The sequence below is a fragment of the Ostrea edulis genome, chromosome 4 (genome assembly GCF_947568905.1).
Source record: "Ostrea edulis chromosome 4, xbOstEdul1.1, whole genome shotgun sequence".
NCBI classification, from domain to species: Eukaryota; Metazoa; Mollusca; class Bivalvia; order Ostreida; family Ostreidae; genus Ostrea; species Ostrea edulis.
The window spans coordinates 47,607,120-47,630,269 of NC_079167.1; the positions used below are offsets into that span (position 1 = coordinate 47,607,120).

The 23,150-nt window shown below is 34.6% G+C and overlaps 1 protein-coding gene across 1 annotated transcript in view; it reads left to right on the plus strand.

The window, feature by feature from the left end:
- The window catches only part of LOC125669026 (uncharacterized), a 143,020-nt gene that overhangs the window by 106,013 nt on the left and 13,857 nt on the right, over window positions 1-23,150 (plus strand). The window contains exons 18-26 of the mRNA XM_056161390.1: window positions 2,213-2,449; window positions 2,701-3,160; window positions 3,486-3,649; window positions 10,430-10,660; window positions 10,886-11,056; window positions 11,145-11,305; window positions 11,384-12,107; window positions 12,199-12,331; window positions 13,321-13,568. Coding sequence (XP_056017365.1) covers window positions 2,213-2,449; window positions 2,701-3,160; window positions 3,486-3,649; window positions 10,430-10,660; window positions 10,886-11,056; window positions 11,145-11,305; window positions 11,384-12,107; window positions 12,199-12,331; window positions 13,321-13,568 — 2,529 coding nt within the window. The remainder of the gene's footprint in view (window positions 1-2,212; window positions 2,450-2,700; window positions 3,161-3,485; window positions 3,650-10,429; window positions 10,661-10,885; window positions 11,057-11,144; window positions 11,306-11,383; window positions 12,108-12,198; window positions 12,332-13,320; window positions 13,569-23,150) is intronic.

The window sequence follows — 23,150 nt, forward strand, 5'->3', positions numbered from 1 at the left end:
CTGGTAGTGTTGTTGCACACACATGTATGTGGTGAATACAATAAAACAAAACAGGAATCACAAAATGGTCCAACAACATGGGCAAATTACATGCACAAATGACTAGACTACATATGACTAGAATGCCCTGCCGTAGATAACCATGTTGTACATAATAAACTGCAGATCAAGTCTCAAGACTGGCGATCGTTCACACAAACAGCATACAACTACCCTTGTTTAGTTCATTCTGTGTTCAAAATGAGTCCTTATATGTATTACTGAACTATATACACTAAATTCTATCAGTAATCACTTCGAGCAGTTCATAATTCAACATAAAATCACTGGCCATAACATTTGGCGCAAAACGAGTCAATGTAAACAATCGTCTCAAGTCGACAAGAGAAAAAAGTTAAACAACCATAAACCACTACATTTCAAAAGGTCAAATCTTAACAATGACATTGACAATGACAATGTATTTGCGTAAATTAACCAACATATTCACATGGAATAGTAGCAAATAAACTTACATCGTGGTACCGATAACCTGCCAAAAGCCACGTTTGTCTCACCGGAAATAACTGAATTAGAAAAATAGTGAGCACAATAAAACCTGCACTAAAGCCCGGAAAATAACAACTAGCGTTACATGACAAGGTATGAATTTTATATGACGCGGAATGCGGCAATACGAGGGCGATAACTCTTTGCACGATTTCGTGGATGATGATACTCTTGAATAGCTTTATTCACAACCATTCCAACGTTATAAACACGAGCCTTCAGCTCCACATAGTTTCAAACTTATAGTCATTTCAATAGAGCCCGTCGTTGACCTCTGTTGTAAAAATGGCTGGGAAACGGGTTGAGAATATTGAAGAAATTAGAGCTTACATTATGTACATAAAAGTTTGCACAAAACTCGGTCATTCGGTAATGCAGAGTTTTACTGAATTGGAGGAAGTTTATGGGTCTGATAAGGTAGGTTCGTAGGTTGAGAAAGAAATTTCTGACTGACAAAGAGTCCGTCAAAGATGCAGCAAAATCTAGCTGACCTGTGACTGTAACAGGCAAGGCAAATGTCTGGGAAATGATTGAAAGTGATGGCAGATACACGATTCGTAATATTGCCAAAGCTGTTGGCATATCGCTATCACGGGTGCATTTCATTTTTAAGCGTATTTTGAAAGTACGAAAGATTTCTGCCAGATGAATACCGCATATATTGACAGATGACCAAAACGGGTACGAGTACAAACCGCTAAGCAATTGCTCAGAATGTTTCCCAAATTCAATTGAAGACAATTCGCAAACATTGTTACTGGTGACGAAACATGGGTTCACTATTTCAAACCAGTAAGAAAAATTGGAAACAAAATATGGCTAACTAAACACGGTAGAAGGCCTATAGTTGCCAAAAGAACCATAAGCACAAAGAAGGTTCTTTATTGCAAATTCTTCCCATGTGATGGTATAGCCGAACAAATTCCGGTGTCGAAGGGCAAAAGTGTTACAGGTCGGTATTACCGAGGTGTTATACAAAAAAGCTCAAGAAATATAAACGACGCCCTGTGTCAGGATTTAGGCATGTTCGTCTACTTCATGATAATGCTCCATCACATACATCTGAGCTTGTGAAGCATTTTTTGAAGTCGGAGAAGGTTACCGTCTTGCCACACCTACCATACTCTCCAGATCTAGCCCCATGCGACTGTTTCCTTTTTCCAAAGCTTAAAAAGTTCTTATCTGGTCGTCGTTACAAATCCCGACAAGCCCTTGACTCAGCCATCAGTGCCTCAGAGATCTACCTAAATCCGCGTACCGTGACGCATTTCAGAAATGGATTCAGAGATTGAAATTATGTATTCCAAATCGTGGAGAATACTTTGAAGGGATGTAATGTTCATTTCAATTTTTGAGTCGAATGATTTTGAGATATCGTACAATACACATTTCATATTGAACAGCTCCCGTATTTGCCGTTTCAACAAAATGGGAACAGAACAGCAAACGTATTTTGATGTCCTTCCTAGGACTAAACAACAATTGTGTTTATATGACATAAAGAATGTTGATTAAGTAAAATGAATCAATGAAACTGTAAACTTGAACTATTTTCATATAGCAAAAATATTTCAAAACAAAATAGATTTTAAATAAATCATATTGGACATCCACATGGCATCATTTAAAACATTTAAACATGCTTCTATTTCTGAATTTTGAGGCAACGAATATTGGTGGAAAGATGGCATCAGCAATAAGAGACTCCCTCAAAGCAAAATCTAAAATCGTCCAGGTCGGGACTGGAACAGACATAGTTAACACTGATCAGGTACAGCTGTCCGTCCAGAAGGACAAAAGAGAAGATCTAATTAATAAAACACTACAAAGGAGAAATACTGGATTGGAGCTAGATAGTGAAACACTGAACACATCAACGGCAAAATCTGTGGAAGTATGGGTAAGATTAAACGTGAATACATCATATACGTGGAAAATCACTCTGTATTTTGAGGAATGAATTTCAATTGTGTGAATTATTTTCGAATATGGGTTACAATAAGTATTTGTTACAAGTAAATGTATTATAAAATAATTTCTAAGCACTTGGGTGAAATATTTAACAGTATTGCATTATTTTGTATCAACTCTACAAAACGCTAATATATATTTAAAAATGACCAATGCTTAATTCAATCGTTCTATGTACAGATGACAGAATACAAGAAAAATCCTTACTTTTACGCTTCTGGGTCTGAAACAATTGGATCATCATTGGTTTCAATCCAAATCAGAGATGAGTCTGAAAAAGAAGTGGATATTCCAAAAAATATAAAATTCCAAAACATAGGGAAGACGTTTTTCAAGCCCTTTTTTCCCACCAATATATCTGGAGGCGAGTACCCCATGTTTTACTTCATCACAGACCTAAAGGGACCGGATGCAACTATTGTGTATCTCAAACCAGATGTATACGATCCATCTAGTCTTGGCGATCAAGTTTTATACACTGCTTTTGGACGCATGGATACATACCCTGAACGTAACATGTACGACTATAAAACGGATGTCAAAGTGTCGAATTGGGAAGATCCCTATGGTTTTAAAATCTTTCTTCCTGATAAGATATTTCGGAAAGGGAAATTATATATTGGGCTGAGGCCAGAACAAGGTGAACATTGCTTCTGTTTCATTTGATGATAGTATATGATAGTTCTGGAAGCAAACGCTTATATCATTGAAAATATGGTATCACAAATTCTGAGCGGAATCACGGCGGAAACTTTTTTTTCTTTCATACATGTGTTTGATTTTGAAAATATATAATTATGCTTAAAACATCCGAAAACAGTTTTCTGGTAGGGTGGCTTCGAAAAAGTATTTTATACACTTGTTCTTGAATGATCATGACATATTTTACCTTTACTTTGTATGTTTGCATTGTACATGTAAACCCTATTTCATATTCCTGTTTCCGATTTCATTCTCTTTCTTAGTAATAGACGAGTCTCAAAATAGCCTAAGACGAAAACGAGAGGCTATCAATTCTACATCACTTCTTTTTTACCCTTCCGATGGAAATTTTAGCATGGCTTTGGTGACGTCTGGATGTAGAACATTTGATGAAGAAACAAATCAGTGGGTAGATAACGGCTGCAAGGTACTGTGCATTATTAAACTGCATGCATTAACTTGTGGATTAGCAAAAGAAGTAAAAAGAATATGAAATGACATGTTCAGTCTTTTCAAAATTATCTTTGTAATTTGAAATGAATGTGCTACACGGGCAGATGAACACAAGCGGTATTCTCGTGAGATTATACATGCACCTACTTGAGCGACACGTCACCAATAAATAATATATTTCCGGATCAATTGTTATCATTATAAAATAATTTCTATTAGATATGAAATACCTTACATATCCAATTACATGACGAATTTTTCTAGGTAAAATTGGAATGAAATTACACAGTATTTTGGTAGGCTATATCAGAGTAATATATATTATTTCTTCAATCTTCTATGTGTATTTAGAGCTAATTGACTAAAAGTAGATTATTTTTTTCATTACAATATGCAAACAAATTGTCAGAAATTTGACTGAACTTCATTTTTATTGCACATAAGAATCATAAAGAGTATCAGGCACAAAGCACGGTTTTTCTGAAGGGAAGGAGAGGATAACTTGTCTAAGATTCTTGACAGTCAAAGGAAAATAAAAAGGGACCAAACATACTTAAATGATGTATAACAGAAAATCAACTTCATCAAAATTAAAAGTGTCCCCTCTCTGATTTAACGCGTCTGAGTATAAGGTGTACGGAGTAAAGGATATCAAATTGGAATGTGACGGTGGTAAAACGGCTTTTCTTTAGATCCAGTCTCTATACGAGTTTCCTTCGAACATATATCTGAGAAAAGTGTGGAGCAAGTTTGTTTATTCCACTCGTTACGACTGGAAACGATATACATATGTATGTACGTCTGACTGATGTGTGCGGCAGTCATTTCAATATTATTAGCTCCAATGTCAAAGTGGGTTCAAGAAGTTGACACTGACCCTGGGGCCATATCATCCACCCGTAGAACTCTATACCCTCAACACGAAAGTCTGACCAATGCAGATGCGCTGTGCAGAAGAGTAACAAGCTATATCATGGATGTAATGTGTGCTATTTTTACATACGAGTCATGTAATGTCATGGTCATATCAATCCTCATTGCTTTAAATCACGCATTTCGGACTCCATAGTATAGATACCATAGTATATCTATATTACAAATCGCATTTTCCTCTATGAACCAACTAATTTCAGCGCGCGACACAATCCGTTCATATTGACTATGAACGGATTATGAACTAGTTTAAAGCATGCGACTGAGAGAGCGTAATGATTAGAAAAAATACAACATGTGTTACAAAGATCTCGCAAGTCACACCTCGGATTAAGATTGTGAACTTACGTGGAATATCATCCCAATATTGCGGTCTCCTACCTCCAAAATACAGTGCACCGTGTAATGTTGATAAAAGGCAGGGTGAGACGAAGTGTGACGTCATGTCTATGTGTTGACGTACGTCACAATTCGACTATGACTAATAGTTCGTTTTATGCAATAAGTAAGAAGCAAACGGTGATTTAGTAAATAAATATAAGAAATGAGTAGCACTTTAAAGCTGTCCATGGTCAATAGCGCGATTCACAGAATTTGCCTCAAATCCAAATCCGTTCAATACTGACCATGAACAGCTCAAAAGTGCTGTTCATTTCTTAAATACGTCTGAAAATACCATTCTAATAAATCAAAGTCATTTGCTCCCTTTGAGCAAATTAATCAAATACCAGGCTGTGAGCATTAAACACAATATTACTTGATAGAGCAACCTTCAACTAACCTTGACACAAAAGCAGGAACCAAAACACCAACTTTTCAATGAATAACCTTAAGGCGATTAGATCTACTTACATATTCAAATATATGAACAGACTAGAGAAATAAAGTAATGGATCAAAGTTTTAAATTGAAATACTTTTAAATTTACATATACCTTGTCAAGTATAGATTTAATGCAACACTATCAAATAATTGAATATTGCAGCTGATGATAGTTTAGATTTCTCTGTCTTTCCACATTGTGAGAAGTGAAAACACCCATTTTTACCTTTCATAATTATGTCTCCCCTTCAAAGGGGAGACATATTGTTTTTGTCATTTTTCTTCTTCTTCTTCTTCAACCAAATTTTGTCCGGGCCCTAACTAGAGAACCCTTTGACTTTAAGACTTCAAACTTGGAACATAAGGAGATGGTATAGAAGACGGGTATCCATCCCCAAAACTTTTGACTTTGACCCACTTATAAAGTCAAGGTCAATCTTTTACGTCAACATATAGTCCAGGCCAATAGTTGAGAACCCTTTGAAATTACGATTTCAAACTTGGAACGTGACAAGAAGACATAGACACAGGGTGCACTGCACCAACATTTTTGACCTTGACCCCTTTCCTCATTCAAGGTTAAATTAAGAAAAACATGAATAGACCATAACTTTAGAACCCTTTGACATTAAGACTTCAAACTTAGAATATGAGAAGGGGGAATGAGGAAAGGGGAATTCCACCAAAAAATTTGACCTTGACCCCTTTCTTCATTCAAGGTCAAATTAAGAAAAACATGAATAGACCATAACTTTAGAACCCTTTGACATTAAGACTTCAAACTTAGAATATGAGAATGAGAAAAGGGGGAATTCCACCAAAAATGTTGACCTTGACCCATTTATAAAGTCAAGGTCAATTTTTTATATCAAAATATAGTCCAGACCAAAATCTGACTTGACAACTGTTTGACATTAAAACTTCAAACTTGGAATATGGAGAGATCATATGGAAGAGTGCACCAAAATTTTTGACCTTGACTCCTTTCTTCATTCAAGGTCAAATTAAGAAAAACATGAATTGACCATAACTTTAGAACGCTTTGACATTAAGACTTCAAGCTTAGAATGTGAGAAGGGGGAATGAGGAAAGGGGAATTCCACCAAAAATTTTAATCTTGACCCATTTATAAAGTCAAGGTCAATTTTTTTATGTCAAAATATAGTCCAGGCCAAAAGCTGACTTGACAACCGTTTGACATTAAAACTTTAAACTTGGAATATGGAGAGGTCATATGGAAGAGGGGTGCACACCACAAACATTTTTGACCTTCATCCACTTACAGTGTCAAGGTCACTCTTTTACATCAAGACTATAACCTGAGAACTATTTGACATTAGGATTTCAAACTTACAACATGGAAAGCAGGCATTAAGACAAGATGTACTGTACAAACATTTCTGACCTTGACCCATTTCTTCATTCAATGTAATGTTTAAAAAAAACTTGATGATTTCATAACTAAGATTTGTTTGACATCAAGACTGCAAACTTGTAATATGGAAAGGCAATATTGAGGAGGGGGTGCACATCACCAACATTTTTTACCTTGACCTACTTACATTGTCAAGGTCACTCTTTTACATCAAAGTATAGTCCAGACCATAACCTGAGAACTCTTTGACATTAGGTTTTCAAACTTACAACGTGGAAGGCAGATTTAAGACAAGATGTACTGTACCAATTTTTTTTTACCTTGACCCATTCCTTGGAAAGCAGACATTAAGACGCTTGCACTCATTATTGTTGCCCCGGTTATTAGACAATCAAACTTTGAAGGGGAGACATCTGGGTTTTTTTGTAAAAACAATACCCACTAGTTTATTGAGAAAACACATCATATCGCACTTTGTCTTAAATTGCTAGACAATTTTGATGCAAGTTCTCTCAATTGTCAACAATTCATTTGATAAAAAAAATCATATATACCGTTGGACCGAGCGAAGCATGAAATGGTCATAGGCGTGTCTCAAGTGATAACCATAATTCTGTTAAGTACGGTAAATTGTAATTCATTTAGAAATATATATTATTTATGAAATTCCCCTTGCGCTAAACGCCCAGTGACATTTAAATATTAAAGGGGGGGGGTATATGAGGGTAATTACAGGATCCAGCTATTCCTTTAACGCGGGGAATATAGCGCTAATCGACGTAAATTGTGCATTGTGACGTCACATGTAACCTCGACTTTTTTCTTAGTCTTTCAAATTAAATAATTATAAATAACAATACATCCCACTTGCAATTTAATTAAAAGACAGTTATAATAAAACACAAAATAACCAACAAATTCAAAGTGGTAAAAGGGTAAGCGTAAATATATCGTATATTTTTTTGTAAAAGAAACGCATGAACTCGTTCAATTCTTTGGTCGTATTACTGTTTTCCTATTTGATGATTGAATAAAAACTGTAACAATAATAATAATACCATTTAGTTTTAACAAACTGAGTGTTTGAATTACAAATTGGACATCAGTCTTGTGTTTTTCGCATTCAAAATTAAAACACGAATAACTGTAGAACTAATGAACAAAACATAATGACAGCGCCCATATAGATCACAAAATTTTCAGTGAACGTATGTAGAGATTATCTCTATTCATTTGCTGATTTTCTTTTTTCCCCATTTGCATACGTGTTACCTTTAGAGCCTTGCTTTGCGGACGGGCCTTCGAGGCTCGGTAATATATATTTATTCATGTAATTACACAACTATAAGAATCATTGTGTGTGTGTGTGTGGGGGGGGGGGGGTTAAAGGTTGATGTATGTACATTTACAATAGTACTATTAAATATCTTTACTTGTTTTTTCCTCTAAATTTAAGCTGAATGGATTATAAAATTCAGATGGTTTAACATGACACAAAATCTGATGATTGATATGCATGCACACAGAAGAATTTCGTTATTCAATTTCTAAGTCAATATTAATATTGCATCAAAATCACCAGCCTGGATTGAAGATCACATCATTAAAATTGCATGTAATGCACATCATACTTAATTACACTTACTTTGAAAAGCAACATGAAGTCAAATGCCAGTTTAAAAAAGTACTATGGTAGATCCATGATATTAGATTCCTCCATCAGTTTAGGTTTGAATTGATTGATTTAATATTGTTTAACCTCCCTCTCGAGAATATTTTACTCATATGGAGACGTCACCATTGCCGGTGCAGGGCTGCAAAATTTAGGCCTATGCTCGACGCTTATGGCTTTTGAGCAGGGGGATCTTGATCGTGCCACACCTGCTGTGACAAGGGACCTCGGTTTTTGCGGTCTCTTCTGAAGGACCGCCCCATTAAGTCGCCTCTTACGACAAGCAAAGGGTACTGAGGATCTATTCTAACCCGGATTCACACGGGAATATTACAAAATTTACTTATTAAATTTAGAGCTTGATACAATGTTTTTAATAAACAAGAGATGTTTGTAAAACACATATGCCCCCCCCCCCCATGGTGCAAATTTGAAAAGGGTTATACACACACACATCATTTAATTGAGAGTAGTGTCATCAATTCAAAATATTGAGCAGACAATATCTTCCTATGTCAAGAGTGGATTGACCATGCGACCTAAAAATCAATAGGGGTCATCAACTCCTGAAGATGTACCAGTGTACCAAGTTTGATGTCTGTCAAGCGAAGGGTTCTCAAAATATTGAATGGACAGTATATTCCCATGTCAAGTTTGATCCTTGACCTTTGACCATGTGACCTCAAAATCAATAGGGGTCATTTTCTCTTGAAGATGTGCCAGTGTATCAAGTTTGATGTCTTTCAAGCAAAGGGTTCTCAAGATATTGAGCGGACATTATATTCCTATGTCCAGAGTAGATTGACCCTTGACCTTTGACCTTTTGACCTAAAAAAAAACCAATAGGGATCCTCTTCTACTCATAACTAACCCACATATGAAATATCATTATCATCAAGTGAATGGTTCTCAAGATATTGAGCGGACAACACATGGTCTACAGACCAACCGACCGACCGACAGACGGTCCGACCGACAGGTGCAAAACAATATGCCCCCTCTTTTTCAAAGGGGGGCATAATAAAAACGCCCTACATTTATATTTAGCAACTTAATTTGTAATGCATGTAAAGGTAGCAGTATGTTTACTACATTCTTTTGGTTGTGTGGCACTAGCATCTGTTGTTTTCAAGATAAAAGCTCTCCAACACCAGGGACTGAATCTTGAGGTTGATTTTCCTGTGAATAAGAAGCCATATTCAATTTATGCCATAAAGTAGTAGTTAGGAGAAACAAGTAATGTATATATTCACTTCAAGAAAAAGTAATTAGTAAGTATGATCTATCCCTGAATACATACTACAACTTTGCATGGACAATGTGAATTACTTTTATGGATATATAAGTCCATACTGCTTCTTTTTCAGGCATTTACTAGTTCTGGTATATGCTAACTGATAAATTGGATTACATCCCTCGGGCCTCCCATTTTCATTTTAACGCTTTAGCCTACCCCACCCCTGTTGATGTAGGCATTGCCTGTCCATTTCCCTAAAGAGAATACCCCCTCCTCCTCCCATCCCTCAAATGAATACCCTATATCTAAAGCATGTCAATATTGAATAAAAACTTTCCAATTGGACAAAAATTACAATGATCATTTCAATGTAATGGGATTGTGATATACCACTATTTGGTTAAATTTTGCATATAGTTCATAACGACATCGGCATAGAATATTGATAAATAGGCTCTACTTACCTGATCTGGTGTGTCCAGGGATCCATGTTTGCCATACTTTCAGTTTTTCCCTTCCACGTCTCTCCACTTCGTTTGTTTTTGCGGCCATTGGACACTAGCATTCCGGATAAATACTATTTACCGGATACGTATCTTTCATTTCGCTCACTTCCGCGCAAAACTATGGGTTGTGTTCATCATCCCGTGTAGCACATTCATTTAAAATTGGTTACATTGCACACATTCATACAAATCTAATATCCAATTACAAGGTTTTGGATATTTCCACCTTTAACGAGACAGTATGTCGATGTTCCAAACCTCCAGGGAATTTGTTTGCTACAACGTTTTACGTACCACCAAACAAGATCGACTTTCATGCTGTTTGGGGGAAATTCGATCCTGAAAATGCAGCGGTTTATGGCACTATCGCTGGGTTACTTGTTATATATGTCATAGCATTACTTTTCTTGAGGAGAAAAGACAAGCAAGATGTCGTCAAGGTATAATTTATCTTTAATTGGGATTAATTTCAAAATGATCATATAACTTTCTTTTACACTGAAGTTTTTGAAATTGATGTTAGAAACATTTTGGTCAGTAATAATGAAAGATATTATTTTCTAACATATGATAATACCTTTTTGATACGTTTTCTGTTTCTGAAACTCTTGAAAAATCAAACATGGGTTGATTAATTCGTTGCAATTAATTTCCAACTGTTAAAGTGGAGAACACGATTCCTGTGCGACAGTGAAAACACGGATGCCTACTTCTACTTACTCTCAGTCCATACGGGACTACGACGTGACGGAGGCACCAAGTCCAACGTCAGCTTCATTATCGGGGGTGAAGACGGGGACTCCGGTGTCCGAATTCTCAGTGATGGCTACACTCATGTACGTTTTCAAACACTGAAAATATATCTATTAGTAGGTTTTTAATCCATATACATGAATTTAAATAAAGAGGATATGTATATCACAGGGGTTTCCAAGTGGAAGTTTACGGACATTTCTGGTGGGCACCAAAACGTACTTGGGTGATTTGACATATTTCCGCGTCTGGCATGACAATTCAGGAACTGGCGATCAGCGGTCATGGTTTTTGTATAAAATAGTGTTAGACGACCTACAGATTGGAAAGAGGCAAGTATTTTTTGCCAATGCAGACACATAGTATTTACAGTATATTTTTCTCATATGTTACTTATTTCATTCCTTCAGATATGTGTTTCTGTGTGACAAATGGTTAGCCGTAGAACAAGACGATGGCATGGTGGAACGAATTATTTCGGTTACAATGCATGAGAATTTAACTTCTTATGATCAACTTATATCTGAACACACCAGATTTAATGCCACAGAAAATCACTTGTGGCTTTCAATGCTTATACGTCCACAACAAAGCAATTTTTCACGAGTTCAGCGACTTACCTGTGCTTATGCATTACTCTTTCTTACTATGGTAACAAGTTGCATGTTTTTTAAATCTGATGATGAAGTTCAGCCAAACCAAGTGGCGATTGGAATGATGAAATTTTCTTTGACAACAATTTACGTGTCGTTCATAAGTATTCTAATAACGACTGTTCCTGTTTTTATCATAACTTTCATATTTAAAAAATCGAGATCAAATTATTCTTCTAAAAATGTATTCAATGGGAAAAAAACGGACAACAAGGAAGCTTTTCATGATGTAAAGGAAGATATACAGAACGATGAATGTGACACCGAGGACAATTCTGTGAACTTTTACAAAGAGGAAAGATTACCTCTGCCTCATGGTATGGTGTACGTTGGATGGATTATTCTTATCCTCGCCATCGTGACCTCTGGCTTCTTTGTTATTTTGTACAGCATGGACTTCGGAAAAACTAAATCAGAACAATGGCTTTCAACGTTTGTGTTTTCCTTCTTCGAATCCCTATTCATCTTGGATCCGATAAATGTAAGCACATATGTATAGGTAATTGACTTTCAACTTGAAATTCCTCATTGAATGTGTTACTTTTCTCTATTAAACCCCTTCTTTTCTTTAGGTAGTTATTATGGCAGTTCTTGTGGCCCTTCTATTCAGAAAGCCAGTTGACGGTGAATGCCCAAATGTTGATTTGGACATAATCAAAAATGCTGCTGAGAGACAACAACGGAATTCTTCCAGAATTTATCTCAGTAAGCATTCAAATATTCCTTTCTAACTATGCATACGAAAAGCTTTCCTAATCAAAATTGTCAATCTACTTAATGATTGTTTGTCTTCACAAACTTGTAATCGGTGTATTTTCTACTTATTTTTAAGAATGAAGTAGATATTCTCAACCAAACTTGACATAAGATACATTTTAATAAATGGAATTTGAAATCCTACAACAAGCAGTTTCCATAATTAAAAGTTTTGAGCAAAACGCTTCGCGAGTGGTATACCATGAAAAGATTGAATTGTTTTCCTTGAGAAAAGGATCACAATGTGTCAAAATACCATACTTGCATCTTCCTATTGTGTAGAATTTAGATCCTAAGGCCTTGATCACAATATTAACATGGAAGCAAAATGCATAGGAATACACTCACAAATCTTGAAATATCTTTAACGAAGGTTTACAGAGCTACAGTTTGTTGAATGATATAAAATATTCGGATATATCTAAACTATGAAATCCCAGTCAAGGGTGGAACCATAAAGGAGAGAAAAGTATAGCATGAAATATGAGAGAAAGGAGAAAGAAATTCTCTAAAAGTCAAACGAAAGAAAGTTGTTGTTTTTTTCAAAATAGCCCGCAATATGGTGCTGTGCAAGTACATTTAAGTAGAATCGTGACTTTTTAGAGTTGGATGGGTTCCAAGAGTCTTACCATAGCAACATTTCAAATATTTTTGTCATGAACAAATTGATTATAATAAATACATATGAAAAAACCTTTGCAAAACGTATAAATAACGAGTCTTTTGTGTAGTTTTTATCCACAGTTAGGAGTCCGAAAATAAGAATGATATATACGTTTACATGTATTTGTATTATATTGTATATCTCTGTCAGAGTAAAATACCCTGGTGAGGTTAATTTGAACATGCAATTATCGCACAATTACAGCATGTGTTTTACATTAACACTGTGTTCGCTGCCATTTCAGTTTCACTGTTTCATAAACATATTATTACAGCATTTAGGCTGGAGGTGTTGACCGGTAATGGCCCTCCAGATGATACAGTCCTAGATTCACAGCGAAAACTACGTCAGAATGAAGTGGCTGCACAGGCAGTGTTTAGGAGACTTGTGATATATGCCATCTTTGTCTTCGTTATATTCAGCGTTGGGTATATCAATAGAGATTCACGATCTTACAACATAAGGAGGAACATTGACAATCAGATCTTCTATACCACCAAAGAAACGTATGGATTTGAAAATGTAAGAATCACTATTGTTTTGAAATACGAAAGATCTAGGCAAAAAATCTAATACCGGTATTCATATAGGCTTGTAAGCTAAAATCTATTTGTAAAGTTTAATTTTTACATTAACCTTTTCATGACAAAATCACAAAAAATGGCAGTCGTTTTGCTTCTTCGTGAATTTCTTTTTTGCATTTCAGTTAATCATTTAAAACTACATTAAAAAAATATATTTAAATGTTTAATTTTGGCAAGCGTTTAATTATCTTACTTTTTGCCCAAATCACAGACGGTTGACGTATTACATAGCATTTATTTCGAATAAGTCTTACAAGGGCCCTTATTTCTGTCATTAGATTTTCCTCCTTCCATGATTTGCGTTATCGGATTACCCAAGAGGTCGAATACGAATATATGAAAGTGGACATAACGATTAGTGATCAATCCCTAAATCCCCTAAAACATAATTAAGAACAGTGCAAACACGGACCCCTAGACACACCAGAGGTGAGATTAGGTGCTATGGATGTGTAAGCATCCCTTAACAACCGGTTTGAACATGTCAGACACTATTCGATTCAACAACAGGCCTTCAAACGGGACTTATTTTCAAAACCCCTGTCAAATCAACTTATTAGCCAGTAGATTGCCTCATTTAAAAAATCTATCATACGCAGGAACATGCTATCGCGTATCGAATCAGTCGAGAGGCATAAATTCCATATGAAGGTGATATCGTCTGCCAACTGAAGAAAATTTTAAAAACAGATGAAATGTCTCGTGTCCTTTCCAAATTCAAATTCATAAAAAGCAACGTCAACCAAAGAACCTAAGAAGAATGTTCTGTCCAAAAAAAATCTTCACCAAATTTTAAAAAAAAATCTTCAAGTTCTGTAAGATAATGATGTGGCACATATCTATATTTACAACAAGGGACATCCTTTAATTTCAGAGAAAATGTATTTCATGTAGATTGTGAATCTAAGAATATTATCTCTATGTTATAACCTGCGGATTCTACAGCGGAGAAACGGGTTAATCATTGCGATACAGCATTCGTGTTCATAAACAGCATATTCAAGTCTCGGAGTACCGGAAAATAGGATTACCTGTAAGTCAACATCTCGATATATGCGGTCGGGGAGATTTCAAAGTATTCCCAGTTTACAAACTATATATGGACAATGTTATGCAAAGATGATAGCAGGGAGAAAATTTATTCAAACGTTTAAACCCAGTTTGAACAGTTTCATTTGATTTCATATTGTTTGTCACTTTTTTACGAAGTGCTTGTCCCAGAAAAAAACATGCAGCAGTTCACAGGCACATGAAACAAATCCTTGTGATATTTTGCATGGAGAATCACCTTGTTCTGCGTATAGTCAGTTTTAAAATCAAGGTAATTATAAGCTACTGACAAACAAGTTGATGGTACAGGGGTTTCAACAGTCTCGATTAAAGTCAGCATTTCGCAAATTCTATGGTCGTTATAACGATCTAGTTCGTCAATACAACCTATCATTGGGTCAAATGCTGTCTGACGTGTTTCATACCGATTGTTAAGCCGTTCTTGGCACACTGATTTTGACTGTGGATAACTCCGTTTACCTGAACAGGATATAAGGCTCACGGCTGGTGTGACCGGTCGACAGGGGATGCTTACTCCTCCCAGGCACCTGATCCCACCTCTGGTGTGTCCAGGGGTCCGTGTTTGCCCAACTATCTATTTTGTATTGCTTGTAGGAGTTATGAGATTGATCACTGTTCGTTATCTTCACCTTTCACCTGTAAGTGCGATCTCCATATACAAAATATTTTATTAAAACATCCATGCATGTTCTTTTAATACAGCGCCACCTGTTCAAAACATATTAGTTTCAATTACCAAGCAAAACTACAGGATTTCAGCTATTTTCGATTCTTGATATCTAGATAATTCAGAAAAACAGTCTAGTTCTGAACAGACACAAAAGGTACCTCTTAATTAAACCAAATATGATGAGGAAGTACTCTATCATAATCGAGTACCGATGCTTTTATTATGGGTACCCCCAATAAAATAGCTGATTCAACTTTTTTTTTACTGTGTTCAGAGTCATCAGTTTTCCAATATTTCCAAATTTGTGGGGTTTGTGTTCATATAGTAAGAAACCTGCCATATTTGGTCAACTCATAAGAATATTGAACTCTGCAAATGATATTGTTCATTTTGACAAGGGATGCAAAAAGAATCAGGAAATCTGGCTAAGTTGATAACTTACCATACGGACAATATTAATACTAAATAGAAAAAAACTCATTTTAAAATAATTTTAATAAATACTGATTCTGAATTTGACAATTCATAGTATATTTTGCAAATCATAGTAATTATCAAAAATGTACTAAAATGCACAATTTTTAAATAATCCTCATATTTCACCACAGGAATCTAAATGCCCTTCTCTTTAATTTGTGTAACAGATCACAAAATGTAGGTCTAAAAAATTGTTATACACTTCATAATCGATGCTTTGGGGGATTTAGAATTTGGAAATTATATAATATATTATGTATGTACTTGAAAACAAAAAATACTTATCATTACAAGTATTTGGCTATAAGTCGCTCATAAGAAAAATGTCTTTTAAAGACATTTATGTCATTCCCATTCGTTTTGCCAAGTGACCTAGACCTTTAACCTAGTGACCCAAAATTGAATAGGGAGAATGTACTAAGATACAGCAACCTCCCTTACATGAACCTATAAAGAAAAGTGTTTTATAGTATCGAGTGTGTCTACTGACAGACGTACCAATAGACGCAAAGGAATATGCACATCTTCTTTCAAGGAGAGCTTCCAAATATCTTGTAAATGTAACAATTTACAAAGACGTTTTTAATGGTGTATTTCAGAATACGATGATAATCCATAACAATCAAAGTTGTCAAAATGTTTGAGGGATCCTAGAAAATTAGAGAAGTTGAACATGTACAGAATGATTATTTCATGAGATTGACTTTGTGCAAGATTTACATATGTGTAACATAATAAGAACATCATAGACATGAAATGTTTCTGACCTTAAATACGACCTTAAACATGACTTTCATATTCACTGGTTTCTACCTAGATTGTATTTGTGAGAAAAGAAGTGGCCTTGAATATGGCCTTTTACTTTCATTGAATTTTATCTATCCTGATTAAGTTTATGTTTTGCAGGTGACAAAATACTATGATGTCAAATTAAAAAAAAACAGATTTGGATCCATTAAGTTTTAACAACCTTCAACCCATCACTATTTGTTCTATATATGCTAACATTATGAGAGAAAAGGTCAGTTCTTGATAAAATCCTTGCATTACATATTTAGTGACAATTAAAAAAATTATGTGTTTCCACTAACCCAACCGATCCTAAATTATACTTCCTACCCTAGAAAGTTTGTTAACATATTGTTCAAGAGAATTATGAATAGAAATTGTTTTGAAGTTCACATTTGTATTTTTCTGAGCTAATTAATATCAAGCATATTAAAAGATAGCATTAATAGTGAAAAATGAGCTCCCCCAATACAAATATATTAATCTACCTGTAACTTTAAAAGTATAGATTGTAATCAGAGTGTCTCTTTGTGTACTTTTAAAATAAAGTTTGAGAAAAACCTATAATGCATATTCTACCGACCTATTCCAGTTTTGGTTTAGATGTTAGCAGAAACACAAACAATTATATTTTTGATCTGATTTTTAAAAAAATATACATTATATTCCCGTCATGTATTATACCATGATTTATAACAATTGTCGAATTAAGAAATATTGATATTGCTGTTCAAAGTACTATACATTGTTGACAAGGTCTCTTCAAATCCCTCTGCTTTCAGCTCCATGACTGCTTGTACTATCGATAAGTGTTCATCTATAATCAGAATTTTTATCACCCAAGTGACATTTGGACAATCACTCACGTTGTTTGGTTTTTGGGGTTTTTTGTTTTTTTTGTTAGGTTCATTCTCCTTTTTTTTTTTTTTTTTTTTTTTTTGTTTTTTTTTTTTTGTTTCAGCACCGTTATAACACACTAGAATCATACATTTGCTGATAACATTTTCTGAAAAGATGAAATTTTGGGGGCTGTATATCATGTACAGAACACTATTTAGTAAGACTTTCATTGTTATAATAAGGACAAAAAGACAGTCGAACAGGCTAAAAACAAAATCTTGGATAAAAAATTAGGGTTGGTAGTTAGAATCACATGGAATTCAGTTTTTACATTTAGAATGTAAATCTTTTTACATTATCAAACACAATAAGTATTTGAAATCAAGTCCATGCCAAAGTACCTTATATCATAGTATGTGGTAGAATGTTAACACTAAGAAGCAACAGACAGATAAAGGAAAAATAAGTTATCATCGTCAGATCATGTGTATATGAAAAATAATCTTTATATATGTAGTGATTGATACATGATATGCATTTAGATTTATCTTACCTACTAGTATATTATACTCAATACCGGTAGGTACATTCAAACTTTCCAGAGAGTTCCTCAGTTTATTTGAACATTTCTTACATAACCCTGCGTGAACTTTCTTTCAAAAAAGGATAGTGATAAATGAAACGGAGGTTGCAGCTTTGATAAATGTATGACACTTAGAAACTAACTTTATATTAATGGCATTGACTACAATGAATCATTTTCAGCAAGTATGAAATATCCATCTATTGCAATGAATACATTTTATTACTTGAATAAAGATGGTTACATCAAAATCTTCATGAACAAATTCTGAAACTCATACCTTTTCATGAGATTGATAACTGTTTGTTATCTTCACTTTTTCATGGTATACATATATGTACGTGTATGACTGTAATTAAGTTTATCAAAGACAAACATGGTAAACACAAGGGCAAACGAACTTGTGCAAACAAAATATTGACAGACTACAGCTTTGTAGATTTATTGGCGCTAATGGTCACGGCTACTCATAATTGGTGTAAGTACAAGTAAGAAAACCATAACCCAAAGTGAACCCTGGGACCAGATGTTCACCCAAGGAAAGATTGTATAATGCTCATTTATCCTTGGAATATCGATTAATTGAATGCAAAATCCGAGTGAGCTCTACTGGCAAGCTGAATATCCGCCCACTTGAAAACGGCAGCCGTGACAGGGAATGGCTCTCCATGTTAGGATCTTAACAAATACAAAAACAAAGCCAAAAAACACAGACAACAAAATGAGAGCGGGGCCAAACTTGGTATGCAATATTTATGTGTAAAAACATTTTTAAAACATTCTTTAATGTTATTGATACTAAAGTGAAACCAAATAAATATCTTGAATGAACACGTAGTCCTTTACCAAAATTGTAAATTTCATGATCCCAGGGTAGAAGTTTTGGTATAAGGGTGAGTGACTACATGTGTTACACTGTAACAATTGAACGTGTTTAACTTCTTGATAACTATCATTCCAATTCTTTTCAGATTTGGTATGAAGCATTGTAGTAACCATTAAGGATACACTATCCACTAATGATATAAAGTTGCATTAGTGATCAGGATCCTGATCACTAATGATATAATGATATCATTAGCGAACTACTCTACCATCCACTAATGGTTATGATTCAAAATTTGTATCATGAATGGTCAAGATCCCATCCACTTTTGGAACCTCAGATTTTATATCATTAATGGTCAAGAGGGTACTTATTTGGCATCTTTATTTTATATCATTAGTGGACGTGGATCTTGATCATTAATGATATAAATTTTGAATTATATAATTAGTGATCGGAAGGGTAGTTCGCTAATGTTACAATTACATCATTAGTGGTCAGTATCCTGACCACTAATGCAACTTTATATCATTAATGGATATTATATCATTAATGGTTACTACAAAGCATCTTTGAAGCAAGGGTGACATAACTTGTAAATTTCAGGACTTTTGAACCATTGCGGTTTTAGGGGCGGGACAAAAACTGCCAAAAACTGACCAATTTTAAAAAAAATCTTCTTCTCTACAGCCGCACATGTGTAAGAAAACCACAGGGGCTAAGCCCGTTTTGAGCCCGAACTCTGTGATACCATAAATATAGAAAGGGGTCTGACTCTGACTCAGATAAAAAAAAAAAATACTCACTCGCTTCAAATGCCTTAAAAATAAGAAACTAGGTATGGTATGCATAATTTGCCGGTCTCCTGGAATAGATTAATGTTTTGACTACGTGCATGCGAAATTTCAAGCCACAGGTTCTTCAAATAACAGAGACACGCGTCATCATTCTCTCGATTTCACGTGTTTATTTTTACATTTTTACATTTACCGGTCCAGGTCATCGGGTGGATTCTCGCGTATGAGAGCAGCGAAATTCAGACTAGTGTGGAAGATTTCGGACCTGTCAATTAAAATTTCACATCAACTATACGCTACTAACTTCCTCATACTTTAATAATGTTCTTCGTGTAGAAGTTACACGACTCATTTTTTCCTCAGCAGCATCAACTGTTGACAAGATCTGACATTTTAATGAGATAACTAAATACCCGATATACTTAAAATCTAAAATACCTTAAAATTGATCAAAACATTATTCTTGTAGAGAAGGAAATTAAACATTAAGTTTCGGCTTCCTTAATTTTTTATTTTTGTTTATTTCATTTCATTTAGATTATTTTTACCCATTTTCCCCTTCTTTAAAGTTTTAGGTATTTCGGGTCTTTAGTGTGGTTCTCAAAATGGCAGATAGAGTCAGGAGTTGATGTTTTGTAAAATAAGCGACACAGCTATGGCGAACATAGAGAGCTTTATTAAACTATGAGGAAGTAAGTAGCGTATATATCATGTGAAATTTCAATTGATGAGTCCGAAATCTTCCACACTAGTCTGAATTTCGCTGCTGTCATAGACAAACCTATCCACCCGATGACCTGGACCGGTAAATGTCCTAGTAAAAATAAACACGTGAAGTCCAGAGAATGATGACGTACATGTATATCTGTTATTTGAAGAACCCGTGGCTTGAAATTTCGCATGCAAATAGTTCAAACATTAATCTATTCAAGGAGACCGGCAAATTATGCATATCACACATAGTTTCTGGTTTTTTAGGCATTTGAAGCGAGTGGGTATTTTTTTTTATCTGAGTCAGAGTTAGACCCCTTTCTATATTTATGGTATTACAGAGTTCGGGCTCAAAACGGGCTTAGTCTCTGTGACAAAAACCGAAATGCCTAGTGATGTAAAGCAGGAAAACTACACAAAATGTAAATTTCATGATACCCGGGGTAGAGGTTATGACTCCAGGACGGAAGCAAAGTGGTACGATGTATATAGCATTTATGTGTAAAACACTTTTTAAAAACATTTTCTTATGTTATTTATATTAAATTAAACTAAATGAATATTTAGAATGAGCAGGTAGTCCTTTACCAAAATTGTAAATTTCATGACCCTGGGGGTTAAGGGTTTGGTTTCATGGTTGAACCAAAATCAACATAGTGATTATTGTCTATATCATTTGAAGAACTTCTTTAAGTTTGCTGATCGCATTATAAAAACTTCATGCATATCTAGGAAAAGCAGAAAAGGATGCACAAAAATGTGGAATTTCGCAACCCTGGGGTTTTGACTCTAGGATGTGTCCAAATTAGTTATATTAGGATGTCTCAGTGAAAAACATGCAAAATGATCCAGTAGCAAAGTTCTCTCTTTGGATTCAAACTTTGCCAGTATCATCTAGTATGAATGAATTGAAATTCTAAAAAAATTTATCCCGGTCATTCTACTGGTACAAGGTGGTAGACCTGTTTCTAAAAATAGACCTTCTGTAACAAGATTTTAAGTCAAATTTTACTGGTTTTTGTCGAACTTTGGAGATAAATCAAATGAAATCTTAAATAACTATTGATATATTTTATTTTGCAAGTTAATAAATCAGATAAGCACTTCTTGAAATTACAGTCATGCTGACATCCATCCTGTTTAAGTGCAAAAAGGTCATGAAAATGACATATTGTCACATTTGTGAAAAATTGCAAATTTTCTAAGCTTTTAAAATGCCCTTATAGTCATAGTGGAGAATTAAACTTTAAAATATCTTTTGCTTATTGTTAACCAATCTATTGTATACAAAATATAAAAAATCTGCTGACGGCAAATGTATATTATAGTATTTTTACTGATATATTTTCATGACAAAATGTCAAAGCTTTTAGAGCATGTGTAGTATTATACACACAATGAATTCAAAAAAATTGAAAACATCAAAATATGTCTCTGTGGTTGTTCATAAATATATATTCTAAAAGAAAAATACATTTATGATTTCATTCAGAGCATAATAAAGAGCAAACCATTCATCAGAAGGGGGGGGGGGGCACATTAAAATGCAATTTCTAACAGATACCATTCTCTCTACCAAGTTTACTTTTCAAAATTCTGGAAAAACTACATACGCATGTGTTGTTAGAAAACAATTGATAAAATTGTAAAACAACTTGACTTTTTTCAATAAAATTCCCTAAAATTTCTCTGTTTAAGTTTGTAGACAAGTGCAAAAAGGTCAAATCTAAAGGAATCATATAATGTGTCTAATTCAGCAATACACGTGCAGCAATACCTAAATAAGCATCAGATTAGAATTTCAGATTACAAATTTACATTTCTGACTACTGATGAGGTTCCTTAGTACAGTCAAGTAATTTTTTCTAGTATATATATAAACTTGAAATATCCAATGTATATATATGCAGGATAACTCGGTTAAAAATGTACCATTCTGTAGAATGAAATATAGTCCCTAATACGTTTCATAATTATATGCTACATGTAACATGTATGCATATTTATTGAACAATTACAGAAGTAAACACAGCACTGACCATACTACTCATTTGCTCAACATAATCATTTGTGTCTAAAGTAGAAACAAACACCTTTCAGACAACAATTGCTTTTCTTCTTCTTCTTCTTTTTAATGCTCCAGGAGGTTAAATGACACTCTTAAATTTTTTTGACAAATATGAGGTAATATAACCACTTAATGGAGAACCTTATGGCCTTTTTTCTGCATTTCATGTCCATTCAGTTCTTTTTTTCTGCTAGTTCTTGGTGGAGCTAGTCCATTGTCATCAATTCCTGAAATGACTGTTTATATCAGCAGATCATGAAAAATACTGTCATATTTTGAGACATACATATCAGCTGCTGTGTCCATACTTGATCTTCAACTTGAATTGTAAGAATGATTTCAAATTGCCAGAAGTTTTTCAACATTCTTGCATGATGAGTGTTATGAGAATTTTGAGATTGATCACTGTTCGTTGTCTTCGCCTTTTCACAAGGATAATATTGTTGAGTACTATTATCTGTGCTTCCTGTAGAATGACATGCAGAACTGTTATTGTCTGTAAGTATCGTTTGACTCTTGATCAGTCAATTCATGGTGTTGATTGAGCAAAACAGTACCTCTTCTGTGTTCCCTTTCTGTTGAAAAATCATGTATGACCTGCAACATTGAAAACAATGTTTTAAAAGTTAATTAATGATTTATCATACCCAAAACCTTGCCACACTAGTGCCATCACAGTAAGGTCACC